Below are 22,752 nucleotides of genomic sequence, written 5' to 3' on the forward strand. Positions count from 1 at the left end.
TCACCTAAAAATACAACGCAGATACACACTCACCTGTTATAACTATATTTGTTGAGCTTCTCTGAGACTTCACGGAGTCTGAGAAAAAAACAAAACAAAACTACATTAACATATCACCCAGACCAATTTAAGACCTCAATGCAGGTTCCTGTGTGGGAGTCAAAAAAGCATACTGAGAGAAATGCTGTAACATGAGTTACTGTTTATATACAAGCCCTTTTAACTTGCATACAAATTACTGTAAAACATTTTTAAAAGCAAGAAGAATATAGGTGCATTTCAGAAGGCTTTAACATATATGCATCTTTTTAAATTATCTGAATGATCATAATGATCTCAGGACAATTTGTTAATTCAATTAGGAACTAGGAAAACAAAACCTCTTTTCTACCATATAGCAAGACAAGAAAAAAGCCAAAGATAAAAGATGACATGTTAAACACTTGTTTTGTTTTAAAACAGTATGACACACAACAGGTTGCTAATAACACACACAAAAAATAAATGTTCTTGATCAGCACTGACAAAACATCTGTGGGAACTTGTATGTGATGATGTATGTGCAGCAAGCATCTAGAGCCTGTTGGACTGTCCAGAGTCAATGCAATGACTCAGTGTTACCTTTTAATTTCTCACTATTTGAGAATAAAATATATATTATACTTAAATTAATGAATGGTTACAAACTGGTAAAAACTCTCTCTTATAGTTCTGTTGATTTTTGTTTGACTGTAGCTAAAAGGCTCTTTGTTAGGCTCCAAAGTTTCCTCTAAGAAGGACGATCCCATAGGAAGATATCAGCCAGTGGCAAAAGCCAGAGTTGTAGTATGCATTTTAAATACCTTTCAGCAAGTTCCCAGACATGGTTTGAGTCTAGTCCCAGGCTAAAAGAAAATTCAATAACCTTCATTAAAAACTAAGTTTATGGTCTGGGACTAAGCTTAATCCACGCCTGGAAAACTGAGCCTCAGTCAGTTTTTAATGTACTATATAGTTCAAAGGTTATGAATCCGCAACCCATCATTACTGGCAATGTGGAAAAAAATTACACTTCATTGATTTTCACTGCTTCATGCCTTTTATCAAATACACAAAGCAGTTTAAAAAAAATATAAAAGAAATTATAACAGCTATTTCAAGCTTTGCTGTGAGTTGCCCTTAAGTGTAAAGCAAACTATTTTTGGTCCCTTTTCCACTTGACAATCCTGACAAATGTGCTGTAAGATTGCCTATATTGACATTTAAGATGAGTCATGACCACCATCCAGCTGTCTGCAGGCAACTGAATCTTCTATCTGCAATCTCTAGTAACAACAATGTGAGGATGGCATGAAAATATCACATGGTTAGCCCTACATGGTGTCAACGAGAAACTGAAATGGTCCAAATAGAAAACAGATACTGAATTTCCCCCAGAACCACCTGACAATAAAAAATAAAATAAAAAAATCTCCCACTGACACAATGAAAAGCAGTTGTCTGTCCTGCCAGTCCAAAATAATCTTTTTAATTGGTTAAAAAAAAAAAAGAAACATTCAAGGATTGCTGTAAACTTTTAATACTCTGTTTTATAACTTTCTGAAATAGGTGGCCTAACTGTGTGCTGCTGCAGTCCACTGAAAATCAGCACAGAAAAAGAAAGAAATTAGACATCAACTTCCATACTTATTTAGACTATCAGTGTCTTTTATGAAGAAGTGTTTGTCTCATGTCATGAAACCCATTTGCACCTCACACAATCAAGGAAATGCAGTTATCCAATCATGCTTCAGCACACACGAGGTCTGGATTGTACAGTTTCTTCAATTCTTAAGTGCAAAAGATCACTGGTGATGTGATGGCATCCAAGATGTGAGAAAAACAAAAAAGCATCACAATGTACATGTTACTGTCAAGGCCAAACATACAAAATCACATATATCTCACTACTTAGACATACAAAAAAGAATTGTGTACTAAAATAGATGCACAGTTTATGCAGAATGTCAGAAAAAGCCAGAAAATATGCAATCTAATTCCACCCTTTAGAAAGCTATCAAAAGCAAGGTAGAATGTAAACAGGAAATATTTTTAAATTACATCCAATGCCTCTAAACCACTGGGACATAAAAAACAGAACAGGCAGAATTCTTGTCACACACACAACATATTAAAAGCTCATGCTTCACTCCTAACACTGCAAAAAAGTAAGAGAAAATGACTCACAAAGCATCCAGGTCAGCCATTCACTAACCTTCCCATCAAATAAATGGTAGTACCCTAGCACAGACAAGTCTATTCCCTTCAATGAGCCATTTAAAACTGTTTCACTGCAGCAGAAACCCCCCCCCCCCCCCCACATAAAATATCCATCTCACTACAGGGGAATGCCATTTGCCATTTCACTGTCCTAAATGAATGTGTGCAAGCAAACCTCAGGTCAAACAAAGAAATCTGACCAGATATTCATGCTAGGGAAGCTGGACTAAGACTTTTTATGTCAGATAGAAGCAGTTATCTGCTTTGACAACTGCAAGTTCATAGAAGACAGACAGAGAGAGAGTGAGCAAGGGGGTGTGAAGGGGGGGGGGGATAGCACCACATGGTGACAGCAGCATGCAATGACATGCATGCCTGGGGATCAAAAAACCCTGACCTCTTTTAAGGAAGGAATAGTCCATACAATCAAGATGTTTCAGCGGTGCCTCTGACCATCAAGAGCAAACTGTGCTTTCCTGTCAATCAGACCAAAGCTGATCCCCGCAGATTTGGACAGTACATCAACCAACAGAGGATGCTTAAATCCTCCCGTGCCCATAACCAGTATTTAATCTCAAGGTCATTCTAAAAACACTTTGACTTCTTGACCTCTTTGTCTTTAAGTAGAGCAGCTCATTAATCAGTTAAGTCTCAATGGGTGTTATAAATAGTTTTATCATAAATCGCATGTTCTGCCAAAAAAGGGTCGTAAACAATCTCCTGAACACTCAGTCTAGAACCAAAAATCCATAAAGTCAGAGTGATGCATACCAGCACTTTGTTACAAGCAACAATGTAGTATGTGGCCAAATACACTGTGCAGTGCCACATTGTATTAAGGCAACAGTGAGAAGACTTAAAATGTCGCGTGTGGGCACTCAGGACAATTTAGAATCCAACACAGACCGTAAACTTTAAAAGCCTTGGCTTGCCACCTTATTAAAGCCAATAACTAGATTAATTTGAATGCAATGGTGCTAACAGTAGTTCGCTGCATATTTTAGATATTTATCTCAGTGCGCAATGCTAAAAGAAGACAAGCGGTGACATAATTTCAAACGATGTTAGTAATTAAATGTTTAATGAAGCGTCAAGAAAAAGAAGAGCCTTCCACAAAGGCCCTGAAATGCAAATATTTGGCTTTCTTAAGAGCGTGGTAGCGACTTAACTAGCTTGCTAGCATTAGCAGCTAGCTATCGGTAAGCTGACGTTAGCCGCTGCATAGATCACGGTAAATCAACAAGACGCTCGCAAAACAAACAATGACACTTGTCAAAGAGCGTATATGGTAACTGCACACGAAAAAGATTTAAATTTTCTACTAAGTTGTGTTTTTACGACCTTTAATACCCTCTCTTTACCCCATCCCCCAACCCCGCAACTTTGACTAAGAGCCAATCCATCCAGAGAACCAAGGAAACCGACAGCTAGCGTTAGCTATTCGACTGAAAGCCAGTTAACAGGTTAGCATGTTAGCAAATGACTCTGTTTAGGTAGCAGCAAGCTAACAAGGATCCCTCAAAATGCCGGGCCTCATTTTACCCCCCGGGTGGGGGGGTCATTTAAATAATTTAAACCCGAACACATTCACATGACAATGTCAACATCGAGCACAAATACTAACTCGAATACTAAGCAACACTGCCCGCACATAAATATTGATTTCAAGTCTTCTTTTTCCACGGGCCGCAACAAAATACCTGTCATTGAGCTGATCCTCGGTCCCGGGCAACGGGTGAACCACGAAGTGTATAGATGTCATTGGGCCAATCCAAAATCACAACGAGACGTGTGGAAATGGGTACTCTTTCGATTACTGTATATATGAGGATTCATAGGAATCTTTTAAGGGCGAAAAAGCTCGAGTTAGATCCCAGCCTCCTCACCCACATGCCGCCATCTTAGCTCTAACCAGCTTCTTCTGTGTGTGTTGATTAGTGCACATGCACTCGCTCCGCTGGTTGGACCTCTAGCACAAACAGGAAATAAAAAAATTGGATGGGGCTGGCCTCGAGAAGAAAGACATCTGTAACAAAAAGCCAAGCGTTGCACTCCGAAGGCTTTGTTCTAATCCAGTTCACCTATTGCATCTTAGTCTGTTTTGTCTGTTAGGCAGTCGAGGTGTTCATATGTTCACTAAAGCACTATGAAGGTCAAAGAAGGGGTTAAATTTTGCGAGGTTATCTCTTTAAAAGCAGGAACAATAGAATAGAAAAAGATGAGACAATTGGTTTTAAAATAGAGTATCAACGAAAAAGAAGCAGCACAAATTTGTGCCTTTTGTGCAGTTACAAGCGGTATAGTTTTTTCTATTAGAAATTGCGTCATTATTCTAGCTTTATTGTCTGCTTCCAAGTCAAAATGTTCAATAATAGATAAAATATTATTTCTAAAGCCATTCAGTTAAAAAAAAAAGGTATGTACAATACATAACACGGTAACTAATCAGTGGTAAGAAATGTATTAATGTCAGCCTAAAAGGCTAACACGATGGACTGCTGTTGTTATAATAATGTTAAACAGCTAGCACTATTAGCTTTAGCGTTTAAGCTACCCAACTTGAATTCTTTGCTAGCGTCCACTGTAATGTGGCTATTTTCTCCCTGTGAACACGTGTGGTTATGCAGGCCTATGTATACGTGTGCGCCTGTAACTAGTAACTGCATTGAATTCTTTGCTTGTATGTTGTTTGCGATTTGCTTTTGCTCGCCTGTTTTTTAAAACAATATTTATGAATAATAAAATATTAATGAAGACATTAATGACAAGTATACTTTGCCCCTACTTGCAAAATTTCATCCTTGAGTTAAATCAAATGAAAGGATGATGAAAAAACAACAAAATAATACTAATACTACTACTAATAATAATATCAGATGTCTTTCTGCTAGATAGATAAATTGTATTATATAGAGTGATAGCATGAGGTATGAAAGATTTCCCGTTTCTGTAATAAGAGTGTATCTGAATGGGCTCCTTGAAGCTCCTCTGCTTCCTGTCTAGTTAAGTGCTGCAGTCAAGGATTACCTAAAACTGATAATAGTTTGTTCAGTGATCTCCTCGCCACCACAGTTTCAAAAGAGCCAGCCTTCCTAATCACTTTATTCAGTCTGCTGGTGTCACCAGTTCTGATGCTACTCCTTCAGTCGACCACAGCAAAGTGCACTGCACTTGCCAGTACAGACTGATATCTCGAACAATTTGCTGTGCACACTGAAAGAAAACAGAGCCTCATCATCCCCTTTTGTATATGGCCTCTTTATTGGTCTTCCAGTTCAGTCTGTTGTTTATGTGGATCCCCAGGTACTTGCACTCTGGCACCACATCAACATCTTGTCGCAGGATTGGGTTGTGTGACTGTCCTCTTCCTTCTAATGTCAATCACCATCTCTCGGAAGCAGACGATTCCTCCCAGACCACTCCACAAAACCGTCCACTACTGCTCTGTACTCCCAATACATCCAACCACCGCACAGTTGTCAGTGTAATTTTGCAAGCTGCCCGAGTCTAAGTTGTATTGAAATGTAAATATAATGTTTCTGAAAAATGTTTAAAATTGTGATTTGTCCAGTTAATTTAGTGTCAGTAAGAGCAACATCAAAATCTGAAAATAAAATTATGATTTTTTATATAAGTAATTATTTATTACTCAAAAGTACTTCCAACAAGTACTTCCAACATGGCCCCATGGGCCTTCTTGTTGGGATATTTGGAGCATTTTGATTTATAATAGCAAAGTATAAATCTGTTATGACTAAAGTAAAATTATGACTAAATTAAATAAGAATAATTGCAAAACTACATTTTAAAGACCTCCATAAGTTCTGCTCAGGGATAAAAAACAAAATCAGATTATTCTCTCAATCCATTTGGAAATAGGTATATTTAATCCTATGTTTGTTTTTTCAGTTTTTGCTATATAACAACTAAATATGCAAAAAACCAACCAGCACTTACTATTAAACCATTATTTTTGGCATATAATGAACATTATTTGTAATAAAAGATCAGATGTACTTTATTCCTCCCCAAATCTGGGCAAGATCATAAAACAAAACCCAGATAAAGGCCACAAGCCGAAACGCGTTGTACAGTCAATAAAGTTGCTCCTCTTTCATTTTAAGTGTTGTTGGAGTTCCTGCCTTGTGAGCTTTTCATCCTCTCCATGCACCTTGGAAATAGATGAAGTTATGCCAGAAATTTTTGCTGCAAGATCATAAAATAAGACAGCTCCCAAATTAAAAAAAAGAAAGAACTCAATAAAAGATAAAGATGAAGAGCTAATTAAGTGACAAATGTAAGTAAATAAGTTAATACGCATTTATGTAAGTAGTATCTAAGTAACATTAAAAAGAATATCCATCTCACTACAGGGGAATGTCTGTTGTATAATAAAGTAAAAGTAAATATACATTAAAAATGTATTCAATCATAGCAATAATGTTGATTAAGATGCAACTGAAATATATAAAATGAAATGTTTATCTTTTAAAAATATCTAATCATTAAGAAAAATATACTTGGTATAAACTGAATGTACATTAATCAAGTAAATGTCATTGTGCTATTATTTTGGACATAGCACTTATGTAACAAAATTACTTGTAAGATTTACATTATATCAAATTAAAGTCAGCGTTTTGGGCATATTTTAATTTTGAGTGTATGAAGCAGGAACTCCACTTTTCTTCTCCTCATACCACATTAGTCGTATCTGTCCTTGTGGCAGCAGAGATGAAACAGATGTTAAAGAAAGTGAAAAAAAAAATCATGACCCTCAGATCATTGCTGCTATTCTTACACTGGTTTATATTTCAAACTGAACCACCTAAAACCTGAGCTCTATAAATGGAAGACCACTGGGAGTCTGTGCACAGCTGATCTTCCTCCCATGGAAAACTGTGTTAGTGCGGTATTCCCAGTCTATTTAAGCCCTGTTGAGTTAAGGAAATAATTTTCTGTTGTTTGAAAGAAAGAAAAAGTAGAAGACTCTAATTTAAGCACAACGTTACCATTATGTAACATTGTCAAAAGGAAACTATAGTTTAAGCAGAGCTTAATTCTTGACCCATGCATGTCATGGATGTGAGCAGAGGAGCTATAGTCAAGAGATGGCCACATTAGGGAGAGGAGGGGTGAATGAACCTCTGCTCAGTGCATGGTGCAAATGATAAGATTTGAATTTTCCAATTTTCTGAAATATAGATTTTGTGTTTCCTGTCCCCTCCAAAAAAATGCATTGTTAAAAGACAAATAAATAAATGAAAACAGCCTATGCAAAACAATGATTTCCAACTCATATTTTTGTTATACATGTACAATCTCACAAAACTGCAGTTTATCTCACCAGTAGGTGGCATGGTTTACCTTTGATAATAATGTGAGACAGTTGTAGTAATGACAGCTGTCCTTCCTGCACTGCTCTTCTGATTATTTGCTAACACACAAACTCTGCAGAGTTTTTTCAGGATATTTATGCATTCTGATAAGCTCATGGAGAATCGCCCTTCAAAGCTGGAACTGAAAATAAGAGTTTGCCTGCCGAATTCCATTGAAGCATGTTGAGGAAAAAAGACTTGCACTTCTCCTCCAAGTCAGGTTCCTCTTTTATCTGCAAAGTACAGCACAAGTTTCCACTCAGCTCTCGCAGAGAGAAATGCAACCATCTGACTCAAAATGACCCACATGGATGTTGTCCTACCCTGGCCTGCAGTCCACTTTATCTGCAGCTCGACCGAGGAAATGTTTCCTAAAATGTCAGTTGTAACATAAAGAAGAAGACGCGAGTCACACAAGTCTTACAGTGGCCTTTGTGTTAGACGAGCGTCTGTGAAGAATGACTGTTGATTTCGCAAACATTTAAACCATGTTATTAAAATAAGGGGAAATAGTGCAGATGTAAGTGAGCATATTTTCACTAGATTATCTGATCATACGTTCTCCTTCAAGTTTGTATGCACCACATCAACCAACCAGATGAGAGAAGAGCGTAAGTTTTATCTGTGTTTACTGAGTTCAACACAGAGGTTATTGAAGCCAAGGCCATTGCTCCAAAAAAACACCCTGTACCCTTTTTTAAGCGTGTAGACAAACAAACCAGAGCTATTTTTAGGTAGGAGGGTGCTGGGTTATTAAATGACCCCGGGAGTTCTTAAATATGGGTACAAAGAGTCAGGGCCAGAAAACTGCATTATCATCAGAGAAAGGTTAGTGGGTTTGGGGATTTAGGAAGTGTGCACATTTTAGGCTGCAAATTTAACTCAATGAATAAAGTTTTATTGCACACAGAGACACTAGAGACAAGATATCCTACTCAGTATAATCAGAGGTTTTCCAGTTGTTACACCTTAAAACTAGGCTGTTTTCATCAGTGAACCCAGACAAGCTGCCTGGGGTAACATGATCAATAGCTGAAGAGTATGAGTTTAAAATAACTCCTCTTAGTGCTGGCAGAAGCATATCTTTGCAGGACTAGGGAAGGACAGAATGTAGCTCTACCTCTTAACATGCACTCGCCTGCACAAACCAAAAAAACTATATAAAAAGAGAGAAAGAGGATTCAGCCAGTCCTGAAATGTAATCTATGAGAAAATCCCACACCAGCAGAGATAAGATGGTGCTTTATTTGGAGCACAGTCGTCAAACTATTTTAAGCGGTTTTCACCTGATTTGACCGGTGACCATTAAAGTTCAAGTTCACTTTATAATGATTCAGAATAACTGCCCATTAAAGACTGCCTGGAGATTTCAAGAAGGGTGCTGAGCGGCGAAGGATTTTGCACAAACTCTGTGCACAACCTACATAAAATCATGGATTTCTGCACAGCTTACATGGCATTATATTGGTCTCTATATGGCTGGTGAATAAACAGACGTAGTGAGTAGTCTCTTTCTGGACATAGAAACACATCCATTTCTGAAACATCTAAAGAGAACGCCAAGTCCTTGGTAATCTAGTCGAAGTGGAAATCACCCCTGCTAGCAAACTCCAGTTATCCATTTGTCACTTGCCATCTAGGGGTCAGGTCATAACATGAATGAAGCACTGGTCGTAACACTTGCACAACTGTATACACATGTTGTGAGGCTCTGCTCTAAAGAGCTATTCTATGATTGGTTAAAGACCAACAACATGCCACAGGATCCTCTTTTATGCCATAACCTCTCACTTAAGCTGAGCTGTTTTGCAAACCAAGGATGAGGTGGAATTGAACTGCATGCTCATGCAGCAGCTGCTTGTCAATCACAAAGTACACCCACCTTAGAGAGTACCACATTTATCATACATTTCTAATATAATGAAGACCCCTGTGTACAACAGAAGTCTTCATTATTTTCCCCCCATCTTTCATCTTTAAATTGTTTGCAATAAACTCAACATGCAAACACGGTTTGTGTAGATGAGCTGTGGATTGGCCAGTTGCAATGCACTATAAGTTGGATTACTGATCAGAAAATAATTAATTCATATTTTTTATAGTTCTGAGACACTGGATGCAAGTTTCAGGGAGCTTGAGAAAGTTATGAATGAAATCTTTATGCATTGCATGGTCACACTTTTATTCTGTTCCAGCAAATATGCTTTTGAGGAACATCCCAACAATGCCAGACACAGTCAAATGGGCTGTGTGTCTGTGTGTGTATTTCCCCATTGTGTGTCTACAACCGGCCTTTTGTCCCGGTTCTCTGTGCTGTGCAGGAAGGTCTAGACAGCTGACACTTACCTAATCCACAGGGCTGGCTGAGGCCATCTCCTGTTGGCTGACCTCTTTCCTCCCACAAAAGACAAGGGTCTGCTAATTTAAACAGCAGTCAGATTAATATATATCTATTTTGGGGGAGATTTGAGAAGAAATAAAAAACAAAAAATGACTCAAGAGATGTAGCCTATTCACGTCATTGACTAGTATGTTAAATATATTGTTGTTGCTTTAAGCACCAAACTATCTGAACCTTCTTCCAGTCAGGTGAAATGATTCAAACACAGCTGCCTTGCACCAAAGTAGGGATGTGATTTACACACAAGACACTGGAGCTAACAAAATGTAATCTTGGTACAACTCTGAATGACATTAATGGTAATGAATAATTGTAGAAAGAAAATAATTAGGGGCAAATTACTGTGGGGGGGCATTTTGCACTGAATTGCACTGAATTTATATTATGAACATTATACAAAAGGGGGTTGGGGGGGTCTGAAGCACTTGTCCACATAATTTTCCACTCATGGATGAATTAAGAAGATATATTATTAGGAGATATTAGAAACTACCAGGTCCCCCCTTTATCCATGGCCCTGCCTCTCTACTTTAATGAAACAGTAGCTTCATTTAGATACATTTATCTGAAGATTGTTAAGTAGTTACAAGTGCTATATCAATTACCTACCTGTTGCTATCTGATAATGAGCATCTTTTCTCACTGTCTTCACTCCAAGTGTCATAGTGATGATTAGTCAGGACAGATGGTGAGCGTCTGCTCGTCAGGGCAAAGTTACTTATTAAAAACGCCAGTTATTTGCAAGGTGGGTGTGTGGGTTGGGGGGTGGGGTTTTTCTCACACTCCCTTGCTGTTGTGTACCACGCAGTCTACACGGTGCCTTCAGCCCCTGATCACGCACAGTGCCCCCGCACCATTGGTCTACCCTAAAACACACCTTTGCGTCCCATTGGGAGCGGCTTCGGGCCACGCCCATCTGTTCCCCCCACCGCATTTGAAACGATGAATGGAAACGAGGCTGTGGAAGAAACTAGGAAACATACTTGCCTGGTCTTAAGTTGTTAGCACGAGACTTGTGGACGCGCATCTAGGGATTAAACCTGTTTCCTGAACACTTGACGCACTCATACATATATGTAAGTAAATGTTAGCTTCGTCATATTTACGGTTAAGCATGGTATTTTCTTTTCTTCTTACGTGTTTAATGTTCGTGTAGAAACACGTTGATAAAGTGGTTGTCAGCAGCTAATCAGTCAGACAGTCTGGTTGGTGGGCTTCATCAATAGTTATTGAGGAGTATGATGGTGGGTGCAGCTTGTGTGTGGTGATCCGGGCCAGGGAGGAGTTCTTACAGTAGGTGTTGTGTGTCTGTTTTGTAACCACCACACATGCTGCTTTTGTCCCCGAGCAAAGTAGGTGAAAGGGCAACCGCGCTGATGAGCAGCAGCTGATCATGCTTATCTCTCATGATACTTCACGTATTCTGTAAATGGCGACAAATAGCAAAACTTTTAAGGCCCTGAGATAATGGTCATAGTGTAAATTTGATCGTAGGTGATTTATTTATTTATTTTTAGTGAAGGCTATCATTGATGGATTACGTTGTGTGAAATGTTATGAATTTAAATGACAGTTAATTTGGTTTTTCCCAGAGTTGCACGATGAAGTCTGAGGAGCACCACTGTCACATCTCAGACGTCCAGGGTGAATCCCAGCCAACTGACATGGGTGCAGGTGACATGGAAGCTGTGCGGGCTCTGATGTCCATGACTAAGCACTGGAAGTCAAGAAACTTCAGGGTGAGGCACTACAGACCTCTGTCTCCCTCCTCAGACTCCTCAGAGGACGACCAGGTCACCACCAGTTCTGCTGTGCTGCAGGACTCTGTGTTTGTAAGGGATCCTTGTTTAGGATGAAATGGTTTCTACGTAACTACGTGATTCTAGTAAATGTAGATGTATTAGGACAGAAGAGACAACTTTACTGACTTTGATAATGTGACTTTTCTTCTCAGTGTATGACACCACCATGCAGCCCACCCCACTTTGAGACGACCTGTCCAGGTCCAGCTCTAGCTCTGAAGCCTCACCGACCTACACAAGCGACGTCTCTGCACAAACACGCTGCTCAGCAGAGCTTCCAGTGCACCAGTGTGATTCGTCACACTGCAGATGGCCTCCACTGCTCCTCCAACCTTAATCGTGTCTCAAAGGAGGAGGAGGTCGTTCAGGTTCACATGCTGGACTCTAAAACTGATGTGAACTGTAAAGATGGGCTGAATAGCAGAGACTCTGAGGAGACTGTTACAACACAAGCTTGCACTGAGAAGTCCCCAATTGTTGTTCAGTCCAGACAGAACCTAGGAAGCCTTTTAGGCTCAGATGAAAATAAAAATGCGCTTCAGTCTGTCCCAGCTGGAGACGCTCTGGTCTCACCTGTGCCTGTCTACTGCCACATTGTTCCTGTCTCTTCTTCTTCTTCGGCCACTCTTGTGCAGAACGCTGTCACAAACTCGCACAGTCAGCAGCAACACCTACTGCCAGCAATCACCATGGTGCACACGCCACTGCAGCTGCAGCACAAACAAGAAGGACAAACGGCTTCTTCTGCTCAGGTCTTCCTTGTAGGGGGTCAGGTGGCAAAGGGTCCCGTCATGCTCCTTGTCCCTCAGCCGCCTGTTTCTCCTGTCTACATTCAACCAGCGCCGGTGACCAATGGTGGAACAAAGTTCGCTGCCATTGCCCCGGCGCCTCATCGCACCTTATCAGAGCAAAGACGTGTCCCACAGCAGCCAGAGGTAGCCCGTGCACGCAATCACGTTTGTCCCCGTGACAACTGCAACAAGACTTACTTCAAGAGCTCTCATCTCAAAGCCCACATGAGGACGCACACGGGTAAGAGATAAATTAATTAAATGTTAATATAACGCATATGTATTTTAATCCTATGCCAGTTTTTACGCAAATGGCACAAGTGTGATCTTCTAGTCATGAAAGCAAATGTTTTACCCAGAGTATGTTTAGAAAAGTTCTCATTCTTGCCTCCACTATCCAACAGGTGAGAAACCCTATAAATGCAAGTGGGAGGGCTGTGAGAGGCGTTTCGCTCGCTCCGATGAGCTGTCCCGCCATCGCCGAACCCACACGGGAGAAAAAAAAGTTTGCCTGCCCAATGTGCCTCAGCCGCTTCATGCGTAGCGACCACCTGGCCAAGCATGCCCGAAGACACCTGGCAGCGATGAGGGGACGCTGCTGACCTCGCTGCATTCAGTATCTTCTTCAGCAACAATAAAAAAAAACCAAACAAACCCCACTGTGAAACCAAATGAGATGCGCTACGCTGTTGAGACTGACTCAGTCTCAGTGCACAGAAGACTGTAGATGTTTTTTACGTCACCTTATGAAAGGGCTATTGTGCAACACTGTTAAACTTTGCTATACTGCTGTTCTGTAATCATTCTAATTGAATATAAACGAGATAATGAAAGTGTTTACATTTAACTACTGCATTAGCATAAGCTGAGTAGTTATGTATTTAAATGTTACTAAGTTTACTTTTTTGTCAGTGATATTTGACCAAAAAATTTTAAATGTTATTTTGTGCCATGACAATCAGTTTAAAATATTTTTGCACATTTTCTTGCACAAAACACAGAATTCCTTAATAAACCTAAACATATTTGTCTAGATTAATTTTTTAAAAGAGTTGTAATTTAAAATATTTTCTGTGGTTCCCACATGCTTCTAATACCTGAAAATGTATCTCCCTTCAGCTCATCACATGATAACTGTATAAAATTATCAGGCTGTGAAACTAACAGAGGGGTACCAATTTTATCTATGCATACAGTCGGAAGTTACAATTTCTAACATTTATCCATTTCTGATAAGACACACACTGGGATTCACAGTCCAGTCAGTGGGGTGTTTATTACTCTTCATTTAGACAAGCACAGCTACACGTTAAAAGCAGGCAAATGCCTGATAATTTATCATGCCTTAAAACAGATTTATGACAGTTTCACAGATATGATACACACAATGCAAGTATACTTGGTGTCAGGAAATACTGCAATATTCTTTCAACACAGATGTTGGAAGAATATTTTCAAGCTATATGAGTAGAAATAGAACTTGCAGTAGTCTTTTAAATCATTTTTTGTAAAGAAACAATGTCATTTTCAGTGTGAGCCGATTCATTGTCCACCAGCACTTCCTGTGTTCCATTTGCAGCACATGCTGTCTAATAAAACCTGCTTGGCTGTCGGGTAGCAGAACACTCACCTGCTTGGGAGCAAGACACTCAGCACTTTGGAAAAGCACGCAGACACCAGCTTATTTAAGGACATTAACCTTTTAGCTTTCAAATCATTTTCCAGAAACTGACGCCACGGTAACGCCAAACATTTTCTATGTACAGCAAAGATATGCTCCAAGCTCTCAATTTAATATGAAGATGCCACTTTTTCAATGTAATAATGGATTCTAGCCTTTGCGCAGACACGAAAAAACTACACAACAAATTAAAATCAGAAATACAAATCTTTTGGCAAAACTTTCTATATAATCTCAGAAGTGTTTCTTTTTTTAAATACACTGCTTCAATCAAGAATACACATAATATACAAGACTGACAACAGCAAAGGAGATATGAATAATAATATCTGTCAAATATAATCATTTAAAAGTATTGGTGTCTACTGTAGGGGTGTAAACTGTAGTTCAAGAGGAGCCCCCAAACTGTCTTTTCTGGACTCATCCATTTTGTTGCATACTAATTAACACCTACTGAGGGTTTCCAGGGCTGACCACATAGAAGCGCTGTGCACTGGGGTCTGTGAGATGAATTTGGTCTGGTCCAGGCAATTTCAAGCACTACTGGGGGAGTTGACCCCAGTGGAATGTGAACCAAAGGAAGCTAGCAGCAGAAACAAGTGAGAGAAGTGAAAAGACTTCTGGTCCCAGTCAGATGTTTCCTAAGCTGGGACAGACAGTGCAGCCTCTGTTTGGCAGGAATTGAGGAAGTACGGGACCAGGGAGAAGTTCTTAAGTGTAGCCTCGTTGGTAACACCAGTGTCCTGCATCTCAAACCTGGTGAATGAAAATAAACAGGAATCAAGGACCATAACCTCCACATTCTTGCACAGGAAAGATTTTCTCCTTCACTGCCAAACTTACCAGTCTCTAGAGGAGATGACGTAGTACACAGGGGGTGGTGGTGAGTCAGTGGAGGAGCACAGTGGTTGACCCAGACTATAGGAGCCAGCATGTGTGAACATGAGCCAGTCTCCAATGTTGAGCTCAGGTAAAAGACAGTGCTCCACTACCTGGTCCAGATCATCTCCAGAGGGACCCCACAAGCTGCTGCTGAACACCGGTACATCCAGGGAAGTGTTCTGCTAATAAGGCAATAAAGGTGATTATTTTAGTTATTTTACAGTGTGTATATGTGTGGGTAGTAGCTGATTAAGGTGTTGTTCCTAATTTAATAATAACAAAGTGCGTATAATATATCTATATCATGGCTAAAGCACTTCTGGATGGATGCAAACTGCATTTCGTTGCCGTGTACCTGTGACATGTGCAATGACAATAAAGTTGAATTCTATTCTATTCTATACACATTGAGAAGTATAGAGAAAGCATTCTGTGTTGTGGTTACACACTCAACAGGCCCTTTGTTAGGTAAAGGTCCTTTGTTGGCTGGATGGATGGATGTGTCTGTCTCTCTATCCATCCATCCATCCATCCAACAGAGGACCTTTGTGGTGGAACAGGAGATCTGGATTATGAATTTGCAGCCAACAGATCTCCAGAAACTGCTTGCTGTGATCTTGTCAGTATGGCTCAAAATGTCTTGCAGATGTTTCAAGCACCTTGTTAAATCTATGCAACAGTTTTGTAGATAAAAGTGGTCCAACCTGGCACTGCCCTGGCACCTATTAAATTGTCCAGTAAGTGTATACTAACCCACTGAGAATCTTTGAGACTCACCTTGTGAACAGTTGGGGCAGATATCAGTGTTTCAGATAGTTTGCTGGCAAATGATCCATACACTCCTTCGTTCATAGTGTACTGGAACGCTGGCTCTTCATTGGGAGACAGATCTGTTCAGAAGAGGGCAGAAATGTTTCTGAATTTCATTTTACTGTTTGATTCATAGCTGCACTGCTAATTCCCAGTGTAATAATACTTTTCAAGCTGTACAAAACTGGTTTCTGCATGAAAATGCATTGTGTACTGCTTGAATGCAGTTTTTACAGAGTATGTCCTTCACAATCATTATAGTTCCTAAGTGAGTATCTTGCCACTAACCATGCTCCTGGTCCTGGGGATCACGTGCCACCACCTCCTTGGAGATGACATTGACAGCCAGTGTGAAAGCAGAGGACACGAAGAAGTTGCCAGGCTCAGCAATGATGGAAACTCCTGAAGATGGAGGGAAGTATAGGTCCACCATAGACATGACTGCAGTATTAATCTGCAAAAGAGATGACAGAAGCTGTTACAATTAACATTAAGATATTCCTTCCTTTTTTCCCCACATGTCTCTGAAAAGTAGTTTAAATCCAGCTTCACAGTGAGCAGGTAAAACATGAATCTATATTAGAATATTCTCAACATTTAAGACAGACATTTATCTTACTGTTCAGCTGGTGCTTACTACAGCTACAAATGTATAAGGCTTGTCTTTAACAGTATCAGATAGAAATGCACTGACCAGTTCCAGCTGGGCCTCAGAGCCGCTGAATCCGCCTCCAATGTCCAAGATTTTCATGTTGAAGCCAATTTCCTCCTGAAGCAGACAGAAAATTGTTAATAACTTGGGTCTATACAAAGTACCGTGTTTATGGAGCATCCAAAACATAAAAGTGCATTCAACAGAAATGCAAATGACAGTCATAGAGATGACTGCAAATAAAATGCATCATTTAATATCACATACCCCCATATCAAAGACACAACGGGCATCGGAAACAGCATGAACATACACCTGGTCATCGTCACAGGAGGTGGAAATGTGAGACCTGAGGAGTAAAAGAGGTAGTCACTGATCAAACTGGCAACTTAACGTTTAAATTTCATTTTACAGACAAACTGACTAAATAATTTGTTCAAGAGAAATGTGCCATCCTTGCAGTGGTCTAAGTACAAAACCTGTATTTGCATTTCTCTTCATTTCCTTCCTGCAGTCCTTACCTGACCCCAACTACCTGCACACCCAGCTCCTTAGCACTCTCCAGCAGATGCCTGCAGTCCTTGAGCGAACAGCCAAATGTCATGCTCATGTCATCGTCCGGGTTTGACGCTTCCGTTGACACCTGTAGCAGCAGCCTAAATTATCACAGAGGAAATAGATAACTTGGTTACTGTTTTGGGGAAAACAAACAATCCAGATTAATCTATAATATAAAACCAGAGCAGTAAACTACACAGAACCATACAGTTTTTGCAGGTTGATTTCTTATCAGAATGACGGTAGATAGTGTAACCAACAGATAATTACTATGGACTGATAACAAGGTCAGTTGCTTAACATACCCACTGGCACTTGGACTGATGCTTATCGAAAACTTACTTGGCATTGGGGTGGCAGCGAGAAATCTTGCGCAGCTCTGCTTCATTATCACACACCAGGAGGTCAATGCCATTTTTAGCAGCATATTTAATCTGGGAAACTTGTTTGCAAACACCACTGTAGATGATATCTTCAGAGGGAATACCATGGCTCTGCACCAATTCCAGTTCAGACTGAATTTCAAAGATACACACACAAAGCAATATTCCATTAAAGGCAACCTATTATGCTTTTTTGTCATCTTTTGCTTATATTACACTTAGCTAAAGTTTGAAATGTTCAGTGTATGTACAAAGAACTGTGAGCTAGAAGGTCATTCTCTAAGCAGTTTTTTTCTACTCTTCTGAGGATATCCTTTAAATGATCATCTCAGGATCATTGCTCTGGCTGTAAGCATAGAAATCTAATCCACCTGCTGTCCCAACCTTTGTCAATCCATTGTCAGACGGCGGCTTAACTGAGGGGCCGCTCCAAAGCCAAATATAAGATAAATAAGGATTATTTTCAACTTTGAATCAGGCAAAGCTGCTCTAGAAGAAAGAAAATAGAATTTGAAATAAGTGTAATAGATCTCCTGTATCTATCTTACCATGCCCATCAAGCAGATGCATTATAGACAAATATTTATTAAACAATGTTTACAAGGTGGGCATTGACATGTGGTGACCACTTGGTGGTGCTTTTAAAAATATTTTAAAGATCTTGGAAAGACACGCAGTAAATAGCCTTGGGGTGAATTCGTACCAGGGCCTCAGCCTTATGAAACACGGGTCAGCTTGATGAGCTACACTAGTGCAAAATGTGCTTTTATATTTAGCAGGGAAAAGCCCTAATGACAAAAACACACTGTCAAAGAGTACCTTGTTGGTGCATATGAACCCAGTGCCAAGGGCAGCAAGGACTTCAATCACAGCTGGGCTGCTATTGCACCTGACAGCATAGTATGGTCTGATCTGGGACATGTGGGTCCGCCAGCGAACATGCTGCCTCATTATGACTCCCAGATCTGCTACAAAGAATGCATTCTTCTCAGACTGGAGAAGAAGGAAACAAACAGGTGTGGAAGAGTCAAAAACACATTAAAATTGTACATCCATTAATCTACAATACAAGCATAAACAAAAGTGTTCCTGTATGTCAATTAACCACCTTTAGTTATTGATGCATTATAATAGAATTGTTGGTTTTGAGACAATATTAAAACATTAAGAAATAGTACATGTTATTAAAGGTGAAGCCCATACCAGTGTTTGCTCATAAATGTGATTGTCAATAACATCACAGAGGGCCATGCCTCCCTCCAGCAGGCCAACAGAATACTGCGGTTCATCAGCAATTCCTTTCATCCTCTCAACCGTTTTCTTCAAATCCAACAGGCATAAAGAATGTGGCTAGTGCGAAGTGGTCTTGCTCGCTCCCTCTCGAGCCCCTGGGGTCCTAGACTTATGCAACAAACTGTACAAGAAAAAGAGAAAAGCCATCATAGAGGACCAAGTTCAGCATCAAAAATCACATTTGGATAATGCATATTCCATGATGTTGTCTGCTGCTGAAACCTAAACGTCTCTTTTGAAATCCTGAACTGAAGTCATTTTCAACTCAATGGGCGTCCAATCAGAGCAGAGAACAGGTTCTGCGTTATGGGATAGCTTTGTGGAAGAGGCCTATTCTTCCTAAAAGCCGCTGTGAAAACACATAGTCTGGGGCACAGGGTTCATTTACTTTATCATCAATTACCCCTTACAATCGCCATTAATCCCTAAGCCGGTGACCCGAAAATGTTCCGTTTGATGGCATTAACAAAGGTACAATACTGGCGGCATCTGTGCCACAACTTTACTTTCAGTACTGTTGCACAGTACTCCAGCCAGTCATGGTGGTTTGGACCAGACCAGATGTAGAAAGGTTACATGGGGAGAATAGCAATATGCCAACAATGACTGCTGTGGTGTACAATAAAAAAAAAAATTAAATAAAAAAATTAAAATAAAATCACTGCTCAAACGCTGGTTAAAAACACAATGGAACAAGGCTGAACACTATCTCTTTGAAAATGAACCAAGACCTTATGCAACTTAGAAAATGCTTAACTGGATCACTTGTTCTATCTTCCTTGTAAAAAAACTGATGGTGTTAAAAGGGTTACTGTACGGTTCACAAAACATACACTATACAATCCAACCCAGCTATAATCTCAAGGAAAATGCATGCATATTAGTTGGGTTATAGCTCAGATTATTTCTCTCCGTTCCTGAAAACAAATTTAACAGCAAAGCCACTGCAGATAAAAGCAGTCCAGAACAGTGTCCTGTTATTTTAATACAAGTGCTGAAAATAGATCTGAAACAGTAGATCTAAAATAAGTGAGTGATCTGGGACATGCTGAATGTTTACTCCTTTTGTCAGGACATGACAGTTACCGTAGAACTGCAATAATTCTTCACCATACAAACACAAATGCTGTACCACACATTCAACGTTTTTGCTATGAGATTTTTCTCAGCCCTTCAATTAAAGTGGATACATAAATTCTACAGCTCATTTACTCACATGGATGAGTCCTGGGATGAACTCGTCCACTATCAGCTAGGATCCCAAGGTGGCTCGGCGTTGAAGTCAAATGGCTCTCGGTATAGAGCTGCCCCTAGATCCTCTGGGTAGTTGTTGTACACCTGCAAAGGGGCAGATGAGGACGTGAGGCACAGCAGATTCAGTCAATGATCAGTCAATTGTTTCCCCTGCTAACACATGTTCCAGCGGTACTCCAAAGTACAATCAAATCTGTAAATCTGTAGAGGAAACTGGGGTTTTTTCCTGGCTCCAAATGGATATTTGGGTTATGTTATGACTACACACATTAGCACGATAATCTAGAATAGAAAGGCAATCCCTGATTTCCATATTTTTCGCCATTTGACAAAAGGGAATTGTAAGCTCGAGTTAACGAATACCCGCATAAAGCACTGATACAGAAAAAAGTATTTACATGCTGTACTTAATCTGTGTTTTTTATTCAGGTGGTTTTAATGTGTGAATTGTTAGTCTGAGAACCAACCACCGGAACTGATGCAATGATGGCCAGATTAGCAGGTTTGAATAAATTGATTAGCAATTATCTCTTGCCCCGTGTTATTTATCATGCTACCCCTTAAAACCACGTTAAACTACAACTTAGCATTTATTACCAATTACTTCAGAGTCAAACTCCTTGTTACTGTAACAGCTCGCTTTCAATTAATGGCGAACATTAGCATTAGTGTCCGCGGAAGTCACACAGTAATATACAATGTTTTCCCAGTACCAACATGTTTTACAAAAACAAAGTTTTTTTTACAGTAAGAATGCTACTGACAACAACGTTATAGCTAGTGTGTTTTATTTATTATTTAGCTAGACAATGCCACGTTACTCACTGCATTTAGCTAATAACATGCTAACACTCACAGGAAGCTAACAGCGCGGTTAGCTAACGTTACTTACGTCCGCTGAAAACCCAAAAGAGGGGACAGAACGCTTTTTCTTTTTAGGCGGAATTTTTAAAGAGTGGTGGGGAGACTAGAAGAGAAAACGATATTTGCCATGGAGTAGTTCAAGTTATTGTCGTTCGACGGTTTCTCGATGGCACCTATAGCGGAGCATTTGTTACAACCGAGCAGACGACAGCAGCGGAGGGCGAACAGCGAGAGCGACCCACAGACAGGAGCGTCATATTAACGCTGACACATCCGGTTTAAAATGTCAAAATAAAACCCACATTAACCGACATATTCGTTTTGAGTAACGGAAAAACCGTCAGAGTGAAATTAAGCAACAGATCCCTATTAAGGCTTGTAAAACAATCCTACATTTTTAAGAAGACATTTCTGTCACTTTTTAAAAAACACAAGAATTACAGCTTTTGTTAACATTTTCCGGTTTAGGTCAACTGAAGTATGGTGAGCTTGACAAACACTTGCTCAGAGCTGTCAAACACGATATTAGAGCTCGGCTCGCATAGGACGATGTGGAGCATTTATTAACATAATTTCAAAAATCATTACTGACCTGCAACAGCCACAATAATAACAGTGAAAAAAAGATTATTTTTTTTTTTCCTATGCTGGTATATATTTGGTTAACACAATTTACAGAAATTCTAACCAGCTGGAAAAACAAAAACAAAACAATAAACCCCACAACTTTGTTGATCTTAGACTATATTTATAACAGAACAGCTATAAAACCTATGCTCCATGGTAAATAGTTAATTTCCCAAAAATTACCTGTGTTATGTCTTCACTGGATTCCCCATGGTTCAGTGATAAGGACAAAATATTGTCCAACAAAGGTGGCACAGTCCTCCTTATTTTCTCTAGCCTCAGTCAGCACTCGCAGACATAAGCCCTAGACGCAATGGCTAGATGGAAACATGCATTTTGTCCTAAAGTTCAAGCTCAGACTATACTTTCCCTTCCTTTTGCCTTTGTTGTTGTGACTTTGTGAAGTTGTGCCTGACTCTGAAAACGCTTGGTATGAGGCAGTTTTTACCCCCTCCAGGAGATAAATTTGCATGTCTCCCTCCTCAAAGCTGAAGGGGGAGGGTGCCAAGAAAAGCTCGGCTACTGTTAGCTGAAGGGGAAATCTTTTCTCTGGGGCTGTTTGGACTCTGTGCTTACATTAAGCATAGGAGAAAATAACACTTTATCATTAAAATGGAAAGTGTTTTACTGCACAGTATGAGGATTTCAAGGCTTTGGGAGCATGTTTGCCATTTCTAAAATAATACAAATAGGTTACAAAAAATACAATTTATTTTCAATAAATAAAACAAATGTAGGAAAATAATTTTCAAGTGCAATCCACTAATGTCTGTCTTCTACAGTAAAAGCCCATTTTCAGCAGCGTCTCTGCAGTCTGTGACCCTGTTAGTTTAATTTTCACTTCATTTTTAGAGAGTGACATACAGACACAAGTTCTCCATTCCTGCTGTAGTTTAGGATCCAGGAATTTGTGACCTAGTGCACCCACTGTTCTTGTATGAAAACCCTGTTTACCAATTACAAAGCATTATCCCTTAAATCCCCAGCACTGACTGACCCACATCATATTTTTCTTATTTCACAGCAGTTCATGATGTCTTGTTGTTGTTGGGATTTTTTTCTTCCACATATCTATAAAATTCCTCAGAGTGTTAGATGAGAGTTGAGTGCTCCTCGGGGAAAAAATAAACAATAGCAG

General features: G+C 39.8%; 3 protein-coding genes and 2 long non-coding RNA genes across 16 annotated transcripts in view; 2 read left to right on the forward strand and 3 right to left on the reverse strand.

Moving 5' to 3' along the window:
* ubr5 (ubiquitin protein ligase E3 component n-recognin 5) overlaps positions 1-4,153 on the reverse strand; it is a 30,668-nt gene extending 26,515 nt beyond the window's left edge. For 7 of the 10 annotated variants that reach the window (XM_005464906.4, XM_005464909.4, XM_013267040.3 and 4 more), the window contains exons 1-2: positions 3,939-4,152; positions 34-78 (exon numbers count right to left, since the gene is read on the reverse strand). In XM_005464906.4, coding sequence (XP_005464963.1) covers positions 34-78; positions 3,939-4,000 — 107 coding nt within the window. In that variant the 5' untranslated portion in view covers positions 4,001-4,152. Of the gene's footprint in view, positions 1-33; positions 79-3,938 lie in introns of all 10 variants that reach the window. The other 3 variants (XM_019364571.2, XM_005464912.4, XM_005464907.4) reach the window with 1 other exon arrangement.
* A 294-nt stretch (positions 4,154-4,447) lies between these two features.
* On the forward strand, positions 4,448-7,087 carry LOC112848204 (uncharacterized). The gene is made up of 2 exons (XR_003222199.1): positions 4,448-4,654; positions 5,542-7,087. It is a non-coding gene; the product is annotated as an uncharacterized LOC112848204 (long non-coding RNA).
* LOC102081202 (uncharacterized) lies at positions 7,010-11,093 on the reverse strand. The gene is made up of 4 exons (XR_268127.4): positions 10,627-11,093; positions 9,963-10,034; positions 7,940-7,987; positions 7,010-7,849 (listed from the first exon to the last, which is right to left on the reverse strand). It is a non-coding gene; the product is annotated as an uncharacterized LOC102081202 (long non-coding RNA).
* Positions 11,094-11,354: 261 nt separating this feature from the next.
* LOC100694297 (Krueppel-like factor 10) lies at positions 11,355-14,140 on the forward strand. The gene is given in 5 exon segments (XM_019364802.2): positions 11,355-11,507; positions 11,610-11,849; positions 11,972-12,851; positions 13,015-13,109; positions 13,111-14,140. Coding segments are annotated over 4 exon segments (1,308 nt in total). The 5' UTR covers positions 11,355-11,507; positions 11,610-11,618; the 3' UTR covers positions 13,213-14,140.
* Positions 14,141-14,193: 53 nt separating this feature from the next.
* Positions 14,194-22,022, reverse strand: LOC100696679 (antizyme inhibitor 1). Of its 3 annotated transcripts, none has more exons than XM_003459384.5 (12): positions 21,798-22,022; positions 20,086-20,207; positions 18,780-18,990; positions 18,396-18,569; positions 17,536-17,708; positions 17,157-17,291; positions 16,903-16,984; positions 16,678-16,752; positions 16,272-16,437; positions 15,951-16,063; positions 15,135-15,355; positions 14,194-15,047 (listed from the first exon to the last, which is right to left on the reverse strand). In XM_003459384.5, the coding sequence occupies exons 3-12, from the start codon at positions 18,879-18,881 to the stop codon at positions 14,933-14,935; spliced, it is 1,356 nt and encodes a 451-aa protein (XP_003459432.1). In that variant the 5' UTR covers positions 18,882-18,990; positions 20,086-20,207; positions 21,798-22,022; the 3' UTR covers positions 14,194-14,932. The 3 variants fall into 3 exon arrangements, with proteins under 3 accessions (XP_003459432.1, XP_019220346.1, XP_005464962.1); XM_019364801.2 differs by lacking the exon at positions 21,798-22,022 and adding an exon at positions 21,016-21,252 and having other exon boundaries at positions 15,135-15,352; XM_005464905.4 differs by lacking the exon at positions 21,798-22,022 and adding an exon at positions 21,016-21,252.
* Positions 22,023-22,752: the final 730 nt, after the last annotated feature.

The sequence above is a fragment of the Oreochromis niloticus genome, linkage group LG11, assembly GCF_001858045.2.
Source record: "Oreochromis niloticus isolate F11D_XX linkage group LG11, O_niloticus_UMD_NMBU, whole genome shotgun sequence".
NCBI lineage: Eukaryota > Metazoa > Chordata > Actinopteri > Cichliformes > Cichlidae > Oreochromis > Oreochromis niloticus.